Source organism: Phyllostomus hastatus, unplaced genomic scaffold, assembly GCF_019186645.2.
Source record: "Phyllostomus hastatus isolate PE091 unplaced genomic scaffold, TTU_PhHast_1.1 phas_scaffold_585, whole genome shotgun sequence".
NCBI classification, from domain to species: domain Eukaryota; kingdom Metazoa; phylum Chordata; class Mammalia; order Chiroptera; family Phyllostomidae; genus Phyllostomus; species Phyllostomus hastatus.
This window is the reverse complement of record NW_025334037.1, coordinates 17,229,425-17,246,959: the sequence shown is the minus strand read 5'-3', so window position 1 is coordinate 17,246,959 and position 17,535 is coordinate 17,229,425. Positions and strand designations below refer to the sequence as shown.

The window sequence follows — 17,535 nt, the reverse complement described above, 5'->3', positions numbered from 1 at the left end:
AATAGATGACTAATGGCAGATTAGACATTGTGGAAGAAAATATTAACGAACCTGAAGAGAAAACAATAGAAACTATTCACAATGAAAGCCAGGGGGAAAAACATTGGGGAAAAAAAAAGAACAGATTATCAGTGATACGTGAGAAACTTTATATGGCCTAATCTCTGAATAATTAACATCTCTGAGGGGGAGAAGCAGGAAACAGAAAAATAATGGAATAATTGCTATCTGAAGTATTTCTGATTTTGTGAGAACTATAACCTACAGATGCACAAAGTCCAACAAATTCTAAGCACAACAAACACGAATAAATGAAATGAAGCAATATCTTCATAAAATTGCCTATAAGTTGTGATGAAGAGAAAAGCCTTAAATGCTTACGAAGAGAAAAGACATCATTTACAGGAGGAGCAAAGTTAAGATCCACAGATGTCTTGTTGGTGATAATGCCAGTGAGAAGACAGAGGAAGGACATCTTTGAAACAGTTTTAAAAACCTGTCCTTCCCAACATTTCAAATGTTCACAGGTTTTTAAAAAAAACTTATCAGCACACCTGAACCACAAACAATATTAAAAGAAGTCCTTCGCCCTGGCTGGCATAGCTCAGTAGATTGAGTGCGGGCTTCGAACCAAAGCACCGCAGGTTTGATTCCCAGTCAGGGCACATGCCTGGGTTGCAGGCCATGACCCCCAGCAACCGCATATTGATGTTTCTCTCTCTCTCTCTTTCTCCCTCCCTTCCCTCTCTGAAAATAAATAAATAAATAAAAGATTCTTTAAAAGAAATCCTTCAAGTAGGAAAAAAATGATAGCAGATGGAAATGGAAAGCACTGGGAATAGTAACTACGTAGGTGGTATAAAGACCTTAATTCTCATTATTTCTCTTTAAAATACAATGTATTGTTTAAAGCAAAAAATAATATAGAGATAATATATTCACATAGACATGTGAACTAGAATATATGAAGGTAAATTGTACAAATGCTATTTTGAGAGAAATGGAAGAAAGATACTATATTTATCAAAGGGAATGACATCAACTGAAGGTAGACTGTAAGTTAAAGATGTATATGATAGTTCCTAAAGCATCCACTAATATAACATAACAAAGAGTTATGGTAACAAATAAAAAATGTCAATGAAGTGAAATCATAAAAAATATTTAATCTGAAAGAAGACAGATAAAGAAGGAAAGGGGAAAAACACCAAATAGGACAAAGAAAAAATAAAGAACAAGATGGTAGATTTCAACCAACTGTACCAAGGATTATATTAAAAGTAAGTGATGTAAACACCCCATTTGAAAGTGAGATGTCAGACCCTGGCCAATGTGGGTCAGTTGGTTGCAGCATCGTCCTGGAAACAGAAAGGTCATAGGGTTGACTCCAGGCCAGAGCACGTGCCTGGGCCGCGGGTTTGATCCTGGTCGGGGCATGTATGTGAAGCAATCGATTGATGTTTTCCTCTCACATTGATGTTTCTCTCCCTGCCTCTCTCTGTCCCTTGCCCTCTAATAAGCATGTCCTCAGGTGAGGATAAAAAAGTCAGATGCCAGATTAGATAAAAAAGCAAGACCATCTATATGCTAATTTATAAAAACCCACTTTAAATATGAGGACACAAATAGGTTAAAAGTAAATGCATGGAATTCACTTATACAATGACAATACCAATACAAAAAAATGCTTGAATGGCTAAATTCTTGTCAGACAAAGTAGACTTTGGTTTTACCATCAGGGATAAAGAAGATCATTTCATAACAATTCAGGGGTTAGCCCGTGAGGAAGACATAAAAATCCCGTACCTTTGTTCACTTCATAAAACTACTACAAAATGCATGAAGAGACAGCTGACAAAACTGTAAGAAGGAGAAAAATCTACAGTTGTAGTCAGCAAAACAATGCTGTTTTAGTAGTCAATAGAACAAGTAGTAATAAGTCTGTACGAGTATAGAAGATTAGAATAACAGAGTTAACTAATTGATATTTATACCTTAATGCACCCGACAATAGCAGAAGACATATTCATTTCAAGTACATAGCATATTAAATTAATACTATATTCTGATTATAAAACAAGTCTCAATATATTTAACAGAATTCATATAAAATATGTTCTTTGATCATAATGGAGTTAAATTAGAAATCAGTAGCATAAAGCTTTCTGGAAAAGCCCCATATATCTGGACACGGAGTAACACATTTGTAACCCATAGATCGAAGGACACATCAAAATAGAAATTAACAAGTATTTTGAGTGAGTGAAAGTGAATGTAAGATGCAGCTAAAGAAGTTTCTGTAAATTTATGTAAATGCCTATTTAAGAAAAGAAAAAAGATATCAAATCAATGACCTCAGATTCCATTTTAAGGAACTAGAATAAGAAAAGCAAATCAAGCTCAAAATGAAGAGAGGGAAGGGAATAATAACAGCTAGAAGGGAAATCAATGAAATAGAAATCAGGAAAACTGAGAAACCACCTGAAACCAAAAGCTGGTTTTTTTATTAGAAAGATTAAAAAATACTTAATAAATCTCTAGCCACATGGTGCAGGAAGCAAAGACAAAGGACACAAATTACTAGTATTGGAAAGGAGAAAGGTGGTATCACATAGTTACTAAAGGGATAATCACTGAATATTTTGAACAACTATGTGCCAGTAAATTTGTCAGCATAGATGATAAGGACCAACTCTTTAAAGGACACAAATTAGCAATATCTATGAAATATTGTAACCTGAGTAGTGCTATATCTCTTGAAGAAACTGACTTTTCATTTAAATCATTTCCACAAGCAAAAATCCTGGTGCAGATGTTTTTCCTTGCTTCATAAAGAGTTCTACCAAACATTTTAGGAAAAAATAATAGCAATTCTACACAATCTAGTCCAAATAACAGAAGAGGAAATACCGCGAAACCCTTTCTATGAGGCCAGCCTTACTTCTGATGACAAAATCCAAAGACATTACAAGAAAATAAAATAATAGACCAATATCCTGAATGAACATAAATGCAGAAATTCTTAACAAAATTTTAGCTAATTCAATACAATTATTAAATAAAGATAATATATCACACAACCAGCCAAGCAAAATCAGTTTATTATTTGAAAATTAATCAATGTAAGTCACCATATTGACAGGCTAAAAAGGAAAAAATTGTATGAATATCCAAATAGATATAGAAAAAGCATTCGACAAAAGTCAACGTGTTGATCCTTAATGCAAGCTCTCAGAAAGCCGAGTAGAAGGGAACTCTGTCCGTGTGTCAAAGGGCATCTATGAAACACGAGCAGCTAACGTACTTAGTGGTGAAAAGCTGCACGCTGCCTCCCTGAGGTCACGTCTGCTCTGACCATTCCTGCTCAGAACTTCGTGGACATGTTTAGCCATGGTAGGAAGAAAAAGGAAAGAAAAGGCATTTAGATAGGAATCGAAACAGTGAAACTGTCCGTATTTTCAAATGACATGATTTTCTGTACAGAAAATGCTATACAATCTAAAAAAAAGTTCCAGAACTAATAAATGAATTTAGGAAGTCTGAGAGCTTGAGATCTATACACCTGTATTAGGTACATTTCTATATTCTAGCAACACACAATTGGGCATTGAAATTTAGAAATACCATTTACAATAGCATCAAAAGTGTGACATACTTAAGGATAAATCAGACAAAATATGGTACGAGCTTGTGCACTGAAAACTACAGAACACTGCAGAGTGACATTTAAGAAGACCTAAATAAATGCAGGTATATAATGTGTTCTTGAATTGGAAGTCTCAATATTGTTGTGATGTCTGTTCTTGTCAAATTGATCTGTGGATTTAATACAATCTCAATTAAAACCCCAGTACACTTTCTTTATAGAAATCATCAAGCTGATTTTAAATTTTATGTAGAAAGTCAAAGAGCTAAAATAGTCAAAACAATTTTTCAAAAGAGCAAGGCTGGAAGGCCTATTTTACCTGACAAGACTTATTATAAGGTCACAGTGATTAAAATGGTGTGCTCTTGGCACCAAAGTAGACAGTAGATTAAAGAAACAGAACAGAGCATCCAGGAATAAGACATACATATACACGGCCAATTGATTTTGACAAAAGTGCAAGGAAATTCAGTGGAGAAAGGATTTTTTTTATTTTTACAACAAATGGTGATGGAACAATTGGAATATTCACATGCAAAAAAAATAAGCTTTGATTTATACCTCATACCATAGGGAGTGGTTAACTCAAAATAAATTATAGGCTGAAATGTAAAATCTAAAACTGTAAACATTTTAGATGAAAACATAGGAGAAAATGCATATGATCTTATGTTAAACAAAACTTTTTTATCCACTAAAATATAAATTGATCAATTGGACTTCATTAAAATTAAGAAATTCTACTCTAAAAGACATTGTCAAGAAATGACAAGACAGGCTACACACAAGGACAAAATATTTGCAAATAACATATATCTGCAAAATTCACACACGACTCAAGAGAACATGGGCAGATAAATTATTTGAACATACCCCTTAACAAGGGAGGCATACCTAGGAAAAGGTGTGCAACATCATTCATCGTTAGGGGAATGCAGTATAAACCCTCAACGAGTTACCACATTAGCAGTACAAGGTCTCATGTTTAAAAGAGTGGCCATACCAAATGCTGGGGAGGATGTGCAGCAACTGGAATGCTCATACTTAGTTGGTAGAAATATAAAATGGTTCAGTCGCTTTGGAAACAGTTGGTACTTTTCTAAAATTTTAAACATGTATCTACCTAAGTACCTAGCCATTCACCTTCTGGAAATTTGCGTAAGACAAATGAAAGCACATGTCCTTATGAAGACTTGAACACACATATTCATAGCAGCTTTATTTATAAAGCCAAAAGTAAAAACTGAAAACAACCCCCCAAAATGTCCATCCACAGGTGAATAAGTAGTAAATACATTATGATATATCTATAACATATTGCTGAACAATAAAAAGGCATAAACTCTTGATATGTACAACAATCATGGATGAATCTCAAAGTAATTACTCATATGTTTAGGGAAAGCAGCAAACCCAAAAAGAGTATATATTGTTTATTCCATTTATATAAAACTTGAGAAAATGCTAAGTAATCTAAAAAGGTGATCAGTACCTGCTTGAAGATGAAATGGTGGGGAGGGTAAAAGCGGGGGTACTGCAAAGGGGCACAAGGAAACTTTGGGGTGATTGCTGGGGGATGATGAATGTGGATATGTTCATCACCATGGCTGCTATGATGCTTGAGCAGGTATATGCACGTTTTAAAACTTATCAAATTTTGCATTTTAAATATATGCCAGTCGATATCCAATATCTGAGGATTGTATGTCAGTTATTTCTCAGTAGTTGTTTTTAAAAAGAACAAAAAAACAAACTAAGAAAATAAAACAAAGTCAAATGGAGTAACTGAGCGGTTGCCTGAGAGGGGATGGTGGGGGAAGACCACTCTCAGTGGGCGAGTTGATCGGTGGTCTAGTTCAGTGAAGGGGCAGGTGTTGGGAAAGGTTTTTCGTAGCACGCGATGAACATGTTCTCCATGCCCAGGGCTCTCCCTGGACTAACTGGACACTGCAACTAGTGGTGATGTGGTCTTAGCCGACTGACCTGTGTGTCCTATTCTGGCCTGGATTGTTATAGAATTGGGTGGAACTGAAGCCTCACATGTGCTGTCCTTGTGGAGAACAGAGCATGGGCAAGGAAAAAGATAATTTAGAAAACTGAAAATGTAGTTTTACTTGAAAAATCTCTATTTACAAGGAAGGATGTGGTTTACTTTAGAAAGGAAGGAAAGAGGGAGAGTGGGAGAAATGGGCAGGAGAAAGGGAGGATCCCTATGCAAATGAGGATCATTCGGCTCTGCATGAAAGCCACTTGCCTTTTTCTGAGAAACAAAATCTGTAAAACAGAAGCAAAACAGCAAAAAGTCTGGAATACTAGAGGTTCCCATTAACTGTGAAATTACATCTCGTTTAAAAAGCAGTGAAGACCAAGACGTACCTCTGTTCTGGAGTTTCTGAAGTGCCCGCCTGACTTGTTTTTTAACATAATCATGTTTCATTATAACTAATAATAAATGTGCTCATGTGACGGCAAGTTCTGGAGACAAATTTTTTTTCTCTTCTCCTCTAGTAGTACAATGTAATTTTAACAAATGCTATGAATCCAGACTTAGCCTTTTATATGCTAAAAATAATAGAACTAGCACTTAAAGTAGCAACCTGACAACTCACAAAGAATACCGTAAACATATCATGCCTCATTAGTTCAGCTGTGTCTCATTTAATGCCACTCATCTCATTCAGTGTAGCAAGTGCGTGCATGTATTTGTCTTTTTAGTATTTTTTTGTGATATGTACCTGACCAGGAGTGGATGAAAGGCAGAACAACATCCTTACCAAGTAATCTGAAAATCTTAACAATTCTAAAAATCCTCAACTTTAAAACCTTTTCTCCCAGATATATATATATATTTTTAAAGATTTTATTTATTTATTTTATTTTTAGGGAGGGAAGGAGAGAGAGAGAGAGAGAGAGAGAGAGAGAGAGAGAGAGAAACATCAATGTGCGGTTGCTGGGGGTTATGGCCTGCAACCCAGGAATGTACCCTGGCTGGGAATCGAACCTGGGACACTTTGGTTCCCAGCCCGTGCTCAATCCACTGAGCTACGCCAGCCAGGGCTCTCCCAGATATTTTTTTGGTCATCTTATAGACAAACCAAAGAACAAAATTTCTCCTTTAGACCATCATTAAATCTCAATTTTGCTTGAGTTTTAAAGAGTGGAGATCTGGCCATTAGTGTTATATGCATAAAGTAATTAAAGTAAATTAAAGTAACGCACGCACATCCATCCCCACACTGAGGTTACATTAGACTAAATATCGTGAACGCATAGATGTTGTTGGGTCTGCATGTTGTTATATCTTTTGAATTAATTGTAAGCCTATGGATACAGGGAGACTTTTCACTGAAAAATACAGATTTCTGTTTTTTTTTCTAGAAAAAAATCAGAAGAATGGGCTGCACTGGACTTTCATTCTCTCATGACACTGATCAGGCGAGGATGGGTTTCCCCTGCAGACAGAACACATACCCTCCAGTTTGCTCTGTGCCCCACCATTCCCAGTACCCACCCTCACACCAGCTCTAGCCTGCCTTATTCGTTTCCATTACCTGTCTAGTAACCTTCACTGTTTTTCTTATTTCAGTGTTAATCTTTCAGTATGTTTTTTGTGTCTACTTTTTCCCCGCCACTTAGGTCTTGCTGGAAAGAGAGTGGTAATTGGCCAACATGAATTTAGACCAGGTGAAACACTTCTTTTAAGATGCCATTGAACACAACAAGCAAGTGTGTCTGCACCATACTAGGTGCAGAGGTAGGAAGAGAGACAAACAGCACATCACCAGGTAGTCAGAGAGACTGAACATCATCTACTTGGTCAAGTTATCTTTTAAACAGTGTTATCTTTTTTACCCAAATTTGACATCTGAGAATTAACATCATCTGTTCTCTCTAATCTCCACCCCAGTCAATCACCAAACCAGTTCTTCTTTTATAATATTTTATGTATGTAGCTCTTTATTCCTCACCTGCTCTCATCATTCTATTTCAGTGTTTCCCAAAGTCTGGTCCATGGTCTACACACGTCCAAATTCCCCAGAGTTCTTATCATCACAATCACTTGCCATACTTATTACTATGGATTTCTAGGGGTCCAGACCTCCTGAATCAAAATCTGAGCAAGCCCAAGAGTTCTTCACATTTTCTCATGCACACTGGGTGTGGGTGAAAGGGTAATATGCCCTGAACAGTTCTGGAAGACTGCCTTTCCATGTAGTGTGCCGAGATCATAGAGCCCCTGGCTTTGGAACAGAGCATTACCCGGCACTCTTAGTATCAACCATTGATGTTTCTGTCAAAACTCAGAGGCAGTAGGAAAAGTCTTGTTTAACATCCCATTGCACTTAATTTAATTCATTTGTCTTACTTTTGTAAGGTTTCTAAATATTAATGAATACCTGATTAGTTAATTTAGGCATGATTAACTTCATCACATTTTAGTTTTTCTTTCTTAGCCTTAGCTCGGAAAATTTGATGTCTCTTAATGAAATTTTCTGGTCATTTCAGAAACGGATACCTGAGGTTTCTAATTTTCCACAGTGTCTTTTTCCATCCCATTTTCTTACCCCTTGTACTCAATTAAACCCCTTTCTATCTCAGCGAGAATCTTTCCTGGGGATAGAAATTTGTATCATATTCTTAGTGATTCTATTTATTCTCTACAATTTTTCATCACTGTTGTCATTGGTAACACACACATACACATCCCCCACATGCACAGACTTCACAGCACTTTGGGTACCGAAGGAATTGGTTCTCTTAGGGAAGGTTGTAGCTCCTGAGGTAGCAGCGATGATGGAAGAGTAGTATAATCCTTGGTAGGGTGTGGGCAGTCCTCCCGCTAGACAACGTGGAAAATGATGCTTTTATTTGAAACCTATGAAACGTTTCAGTGTGAAGAAAAGGTGTCAATCTCTAAATTACATTTTCATTACAGACATAAAGAAGATGATTCTCAGAAGTGGGTGTTTGGAACTGACAGCTGTATTTATTCTAAGGTAAGGACTTTATAAGCCACAGCTTTTATTCCTAAGTTTTTCTGTTCCCAGTTTTGTATAAAATGCACTGTCTATTGTTGAGAGCAAGATATGCTTTTTGTGCACAAATGATTTAACTCTGTTCTCAGACATTTAGAATTTAATTTAATTTAACCCAATACTTTCTTTCGAGGTTTTGTTTGAATAAAACACTAGTTTTCCAAAGCTAATTTTCCACAATTTATTGCTAGGAAACAACCCAGCATTTCAGGTCATTAGTTTTCTTTCTTTCTTTTATCTCAATATTTAATTTAATTTATTATTTTTCTTGAGATATAATCGACATATACCATTGTATAAGTTAAAGGTATACAATGTATTAATTTGTTAGATGTATATCTTGCAATAGGATTATCAGCATGGCATTAGCTAACACCTCTATCTTGTCACATAATTATTTCTTTTTGTGTATGAGTAAGACAAAGCTGTCTTAACAGTTTTGAAGTTTATAATATATTATTGTTGACTATAATAACTATGTTGTGCATCAGATTTCTAGAACTTATTTCTACCTACTAGTTGTAAGTTTGTACCCCAATTCCCCCACCCTCCTGGTCACCACCAGACTTCTCTGTTTCTAGGAATTTGGCCTCTTTAGGTTCCACTTATAAGTGAGATCATGCAGTACTGGTCTCTCTGTCTGGCTTGTCTCACTTTGCATAGTGCCCTCTAGGCCCATCCATGGTGTCAAAAATGGCAGGCCTTCTTTCTCACAACTCAGTCATGTTCCAGCGTGTGTGTGCATGTATAAATATAAATAAAACACATACTGCATCTGTTTACCCATTCGCCCATTGACGGACACTTAGACACTTAGGTGGTTTCCATATCTTGGCTATTGTGAGCAGTGAGTGCTACAATGAACATGGGACTACAGATACTGTTTCGATGTCTGTGTCAGTTTTCTTATTCATTACAGTGAATGAGATTGTAGAACATTGGCAAGTGTTGAAAGCAACCTAGGTGCCCATCGGTAAATGAATGGACCAAAAAACTATGGCACATGTACACAAGGGAATTCTATGCAGCAGAAAGGAAGAAGGAGCTCCTACCCTTTGCAACAGCATGGATGGAGCTGGAAAGCATTATGCTAAGCGAAATAAGCCAGGCAGTGAAAGACAAATACCATATGATCTCACCTTTAATAGGAACCTAAACAACAAAACAAACAAATAAGCAAAATATAACCAAAGACACTGAAATAGAGAACAGATTGACAGTGACCAGAGGGGAGAGGGGAGGGAATTTCAGGGGAAAAGGGGAAGGGTTTACAGGAACAAGTATAAAGGACACATGGACAAAAACTAGGGGGGGGGGTGGGGAAGGAGGTGGGGAGGGCTAAGGAGGGGTGGGCTGTGATGGGAGTAAAAGACAGAAATCTGTATTTGAACAATTAAAATAAAAAAAATTGATTCTCAAAAAAAAAAAAAAGAAAATCAGCACTTTGGAGAACTGGCAGTATCTATTAAAGTTGAGCATGTCTATGTAGCCAAGCAAACCTGCTCCTCGTTTACTGCTAAACTGAAGTACTTACATTTACTAAAGTGTTTATAGCAAGTACTGATTGAGGTAGCCTCAGTGGGGGCTAACACTTACGGTAATCAGCAGTGGAACAGACACATACATTGTGGTATATATATTCCATGGAATATAGCAGAGTTGGAAAACTTCTGTAAAGGACCAGATACTAAATATTTGGGGCTTTGTGAGCCACATGATCTCTGTCCCAATATCTCAACCCAGCTTTTGTAGCATAATAACAGCCATAGACAATGTGTAAATGAATGGTATGCCTGGGTTTCAGTGAAACTTTCTTTTCACAAATAGGTGGTTGGTCCAATTTAGCTCATGAGCCATAATTGTCTGACCCTGGGGGATGATAGCAATGGCAATGAACAAACTATAATTACCATAACAGTGAATCTCACCAATATAATGGTGAACAGAAGCAACGAGATGTAGGAGAACGCACACTATATGACTGCAGTAATTTAAACTTTAATGCTAGGCAAAGCAACAGACTATTGTGTTAAAAGTCAGGAGAGCGGCTGGAGCTGAAGTAAGTTAGTGACTGAGAGGGGGGCCGCAGGAGCGCGTCAGGTGTGCGTCAGGTGTGCGTCAGGTGTGTCGTGGGGTCCCTTTTTTGACCTGGGAGGTTAAACAGGAATTCACTATGTGAAAAATGGAATTGTATGCTTATGGTTTATATACTCTTCTGTATACATAGTATATTTATATAAAAGTTTGCTTTAAAAAAATGAGGAGATTGGCCTGGAGTTCTCAAGATTTCCTTCCTGTTTTATGGTTCCCAATCTAAATGGAATGCAGATCAACCATTAAGTATCAACCATTGGTACTTAAGAAAGGCAGATATTAGAGTAATCACATTAGGTATCTGTTAGTGGTTACCTCAGAATCCTACCACCATGATATCCGAAATGTTAAGTTATGTAGATGAATGAAACTGGAGTACGTGTCGTGTGAATTTTTCAGGGCTCCTATAATAGGTACCACAAACTGGGTGCCTCAAAACCACAGAAATGTATTCTCTCACACAGTCCTGGAGGCTGAAGTCTGAGATCAAGGTGTTAGTGCACTGCTCCATCTGAACCCTTTAGGAGAGGGTTCTTCCCGATCTCTCCCGTCCTTTGGTAGCCTGGGCATTCCTTGACTTGTGGCAGTGTAACTCCAGTCTTTGCTGCATCGTCACATGGCCGCCTCTCTCTGCTTCCGAGTCTTCGTGTGGCATTCTCTGTGTGCGTGTCTGTCCAAATTTCCTTCTGCTCCTAAATGCATAAGTTATATTGGACCAGGGCCCACCTTAGGACCTAATTTTAATTTGATTACATTTACAGAGACTTTATTTCCAAATAATTTCACCTTCACAGGTACCAGGGTTGGGGCGGGGAAGGGGTTCAACCTATAACACATAGCATGCCAGTTATCAATATACTTGTCCTCAGTTTCAGATGTGCTATTTATTGCCTGGCACCTGCCTTGGACAGCTTCACAACAGGGTATTGCCGGTGTGGCACCTTCTTGTGAAGGGTTTCGTTGAGCATATTTCTCCGGGTAGTTCCTTAGTGGAGTATTACCAATTTGGCCCCTCCCTGCAGATGGCTGCCCTTGGTGCTCTGAAGGAAGGCAGACTGACTGTGCATCCTGCTAGTGCACTGCCTGAGGGACTTCTCTGGCATCCTGTGAGCCACAGCTGTGCCCTCTTCCTGTGGTCAGGATCCCAGTCTTGGGACAGGCCTTCCCCTTGGCCATTTTCTCAGGCCTACAAGCACTGGCTGCACCCTCTATCTGCTGTCTACACGTTCTCTAGTGTTCTCTTTGACTCTTACTAGTCGATACCTGCCACTCGAATTCTCTGTTATTAACTGTTTGTATTAAATTTGTCCTGTTCAAATTACTATGTAGTTTCTATCTCCTTTTTAGACCCTGACAGGTGTGGTAGAATTATTGGGCTGGCCAAAATGTTCGTTTGGTATTTGTCTGTAAGATGGCTCTAGTAGCGATTAGTTGTCTTTAACTTCATTCAAAACCATTTTGTTAGATTGCATTGTGACAGTTGTCATATCAGCGTGTATTTAAAAAAACTTATCAACATTGTTTAATTTTTGTGCAGTCATTTTAATATTGGAGATGGAAGAAAATACGCAGCATTTTCAGCATAGTATGCTTTATTATTTTAAGAAAGGTTAAAGATGCAAATGAAACACACACACAAAAAAAACAAAAAGAGTTGTGCAGTTTGTGGAGAAGGTGCCGTGACTGATCAAGTGTGTCAAAAGTGGTTTGAGAAGTGAAGTTTCATGCTGGAGATTTCTGCTGGATGATCCTTCACGTTTGGGCAGACCAGTGGAAGTTGATAGCGATCAAATCATTAACTGAGAACAATCAATGTTATACCATGTGGGAGATAGCCAACATACTCAAAATACCCAAATCAATAAAGTTATTGGTAAAAATGAAAAGTGTCTTTTATTTTTGCAGAAAAATCCACATGGACTTTTTGGCCAATCTAGCACATAGTTCAATTGTTATTCCATGACAACCTGCAGCATTGGAGAAATGTGGAGAGTTTGATACAGTTTAAAATTTTAAATTAACATAATAGCATTTCCCTGAGTAATTATTTGTTGGCACACTAGCTAAAATCCCAACCCTCTTCATTAATTCAACAAGCACTATGTACTTTTAGCTCTGTCCTAAACCAGGGAATTTGACATAGCCATCAACTGTCAAAGAATTTTTAAAATTTCATTTTTCTAAATTTATTCTGAGATTCACCCCAGCTTTCCCTTTATCTTATTTCTGACTTCACTGCCTTCCTGAACCAGAGCGAGGCTCTGGGTTGGTAGAAAGAGAATCACAGACAGACCAAAGCTTTTATTTCTTGGTAAAAATAAAAAGTAGAATTTTGAGCCCATACCAAAGCATCCCTCCCGCTCTTTAGCCTGTGCCTGTAAGACTTCATTCTGAGATGCACCTGAACAGAGCTGACTCCTATTACCCAAGAACATAATTCTGACCTGCGTAAGTATCATCCTTCCCACCAACAGACGCAGAAGGGCAGGACCAGGGTTTTGGTATATATTCTTCCCTTTCTCTCTCAAAATTAAGGTACCTAAACATCTACTTCTACTCTGCTGGCTTTTTTACCTTTCCTTATAATTTCTAATTTTTGAATTATTCCTAAGAGTGGTATTGATAGCTAGCAAATAATGCATATTTTTGTGTTTCAAACATATTATTTTAAAGAGGATTTTGATTCTAAAAATTTTAATGTTACATTCCCAAACACAGTTGCTGATTTTTTTTATTACAGTTATTCTAGATTCACAGAGCAAAATTATTTTTTAATTAGGCATTCATTCTTATAGAGGTTTCAAAATTTTAATTAGATCTAAATTTAGTCATATCCAAAACTATATCCATTTAGTTAAGGCTAAAATGGAGGATAATTTGATAATTATTTGCAGCTGGATCATAAATGGAGCTCATTCCACTCAACTTTAAAAAGACAGAACTACTGCTTCAGGATATTAATGACTAATCTCGGCACTACCACTTATTAGCTGTGTGGCCTTAGGCAGGTCATTTAACCTTTCTGGGCTTGTTCACATTCTTTGTCTGCAAAGTAGAGATATTCATACCAGCATTTTGAGTATTTGGCACAGATTCTGGCCTATCAATAGATTCTGGCATATTGATTCTAGCTAATTCATAATTTGTAGCTATTAATGATGATAATAATGAACAAATTTAAATACAGTATTGCATTTTGTTATTGTTTTTACTTGGATAAGGTTTTTTTTTGTTTGTATTTAATGTTAACCATCCCTGTATTAATTTGCAAAAAGATAGATTACTTCCTTTATACATACCACCAGTTTCAGCTAAATTAAATATTTAAATTTAAACATTGAACCTATGAAATATCTAGGAAATAAAGCATGGGTTAAAGCATGTAACTCACAGTAGTGGTGAGTAGATATCTTTGTGAGTTTGCAAACAAAGATAGAACCCATACAGAGAAAGACTATGGCTTTGAGTATATAAAAATTTTTAAAACTTTTAAATCTAAAATAGCCTAACAAAAATAAGTAGGGAGCTATGGCTCAAATAGGGGAGAGCTTTGAAATATAAATGTCAGAGAATGGAATAATACTTAACATATAATAAGACTCATATAATAATAGAAAAGGATAAACACTTCAATAGAAAAACAGGCAAAGGACATAAAAAGGAAATACACAACAGAAGGAAAATTAAAAGTCCTGGCTGGTGTGGCTCAGTGGGTTGAGCCCTGGCCTGCAAACAAACAAAAAAATTAAAATAGCCAAGCCAAAATTAAAAAGTTCAGCCTAGGTAAGAGACAGCCTATTTGATAAATGATGTTGGGAAAATTGGACAGATGCATGCAAAAAGATGAAACTAGACTACTTTCTTCCACCATATCAAAGAATAAACTCAAAATGGGTTAAAGACTTTTAAATGTAAGACTTGAAATCATAAAACTCTTAAAAGAAAGCATAGGCAGTAAAATCTTTGCTGTTTCTCTCAGCTTATATTTTTGGTCATATCTTTGCTGGCAAGGGGAACAAAAGAAAAAATAAACAAATGGGACTACATTAAACTAAAAAGATTTTGCACAACAAAGGAAACCACCAACAAAACAGAAAGACATCCCACTGAATGGGAAGAGATAATTGCCAGTGGCATATCTGACAAGGGATTAATAGCCAAAATTTATAAAGAACTCATACAACTCAACACTGAATAAAAAATTAAAAAGTGGGCAGAGAATCTGAATATATAGTTCTTCAAAAAGGGAGATGGACAATAGATAGATGAAAAGATGGTCAATATCACAAATCATCAGAGAAATGCAAATTAAAACTACAGTGAGATATCACCTCACACCTGTCAAAATGGCTGGCATCAACAAATCAAACAAGGGTGGGCGAAAAAAGGGGACTCTCATGCACTGTTGGTGGGAATGCAGATTGGTGCAGCCACTGTGGAAAACAGTACTCCTCAAAATATTAAAAATGGAACAGCATTATGACTCAGTGATTTCATCTCCGGGTATATATCTGAAGAAACCCAAAACACTATTCCAAAAATACATGCACCCCTATGTTCATGGCAGCATTATTTACAATAGTGAGGATATGGAAGCAACCCATGTGCCCATCAATAGATGAGTGGATAAAAAAATGGTGTTACATGTATACAATGGAATATAAATCTTACTTACCATTATGACAGTATGGATGCACCGAGAGTGTATTATGCTAAGTGAAATAAGTCAGACAGAAAAAAAAATACCATATGATTTTACTTTTATGTGGAATCTATAAAACAAAATAAGCAAACAAAATAGAAACAGACTCTTAGATACAAAGAACAGACTGAAAGTTGCCAGATGGGAGGAGGTTTGAAGGGCAGGTGAGAAAGGCGAAGGGATTAAGAAGTATAAATTAGTAGTCATAAAATAGTTGTGGAGATGTAAGGTACAGCAGAGGGGATATAGTCAGTAATATTGCAATAGCGGTGCATGGTGCCAGGTGTGTGCTGGAGAGATTGGGGGAGGAGGGTCACTTTGTCAAGTGTGTGATGGTCTAACCACTCTGCTGTGCACCTGATACTAATACAAAATAATATTGAATGTAAACTATCATGGAAAAAGCTTAATAGTTCTGCCTCAGTAGAATCTAAACAAATATAAAACAAAACAATGAGATAGCATGTTCTCCTTATTAATTATGGGAGATATAAAATGAGCAATATCCAATGTTAATGAAGATTGTGAGAAAACATGCTTATTTCCTTTTCTCTACTTGCACTTTATTCATTGCTGTGTTACAAACTACCCCCAAGCACAGTAACTTACAACAACAAATATTTGTCATCTCGCAGTTTCCGCAGCCTGGGAATCTGGGAGTGGATGGCTGGGCAGCTCTAGCTGGAGTCTCTCACGGGGCTGCAGCCAGGGTGTCGGTGGGGGCAGCCCTCTGAGGCCTGGTGGAGCTGGGAGATCTGCTGCTCCTGCACCCACTTCCATTGGCTTTGTCTGCAAGATTCTCCCATCTGAAGTGCACCATTTAGTGTTTTTCAGTACAGTCACAGGGTTGCACTTTCATTGCATCATCTAATTTTAGAACATTTTTGTTCTCCCTAAAAGATACCTTGCACCGCACACCTATTTCCTCCATTCTTTCTACCCCCACTGCAGCCCTATTTGTCTCTGTAGATTTACCCATGCTGGACATTTCATACAAATGGAATCATATAACATGGGGTCTTTTATAACTGATTTCTTCCACTTAGCATAATGTTGCCCAAGCTCATTCACATTGTAGCATGCATGAATAATTTATTGTTATTGCCAAATAGTATTCCGCTGCATAGAAATATCACATTTTCTTTACCTATTTATCAGTAAATGGGCATTTTGTTTGCTTCCACTAGTTTGGCTATTGTGATAATGCCACTATGAATATTGATATAGAAGAAGTTTGTCTGTGGATGGATGTTTTCATTTCTCATTGGTATGTAACTTGGAGTGGCATTCCTGGGTCATATGATAACTCCATGTTTAACATTTTAAGGACTGGCTAAACTGTTTTTCAATGCAATTACACCATTTTATATTCTTACCATCAACATATGTGGGCTCCAGTTTCTTCGCAACCTTATCAACTCTTGTCATTCTTTTTCTTTTAATTGTAGCTATCCTAGTAAGTGAAATGGCATCCCACTGAGATTTTGATTTGTAATATTTTGCTAATGGCTAATGATGTTGAACATCTTTTCAAGTGTTTATTGGCCATTTGTATGCCTCCTTTGGAGAAGTATTTTCTAAGATCCTTTGCTTATTTTTAAATTGAGTTATTCATCTTTTTATATTGAGTTGTAAGAGTTCTTTATATAGCTGAGATACTTACCTATCCCTTAATCAGACATATGATTTGCAAATATCTTCTCCCATTCTCTAGGCTGTCTTTTTATTTTCCTGGTGGCATTGTTTGTGGCACAAAACTTTTAAGTTTTGATGTAGTGTGATTTATCTTTTTTCCCCATTTCTACTTCTGGTGGAGTTCCTTACATTTTTTTTAAAAAAGGCTTCATCCTGGCTGGCATAGCTCAGTGGATTGAGCACGGGCTGCGAACCAAAGTGTCACAGGTTTGACTCCCAGCCAGGGTACATGCCTGGGTTGCAGGCCATAACCCCCAGCAACCGCACACTGATGTCTCTCTCTCTATCTCTATCTCCCCCCATTCCCTCTCTAAAAATAAATAAATAAAATCTTAAAAAAAAGATTGCTTTAAAAAAAAAGA

The 17,535-nt window shown here is 37.0% G+C and overlaps 1 protein-coding gene across 2 annotated transcripts in view; it reads left to right on the top strand.

Annotated features, from left to right (window-relative positions):
- DCDC1 (doublecortin domain containing 1) overlaps nucleotides 1-17,535 on the top strand; it is a 352,665-nt gene that overhangs the window by 181,598 nt on the left and 153,532 nt on the right. For both annotated transcript variants that reach the window (XM_045825425.1, XM_045825424.1), the window contains one exon: nucleotides 8,583-8,643. In XM_045825425.1, coding sequence (XP_045681381.1) covers nucleotides 8,583-8,643 — 61 coding nt within the window. The remainder of the gene's footprint in view (nucleotides 1-8,582; nucleotides 8,644-17,535) is intronic.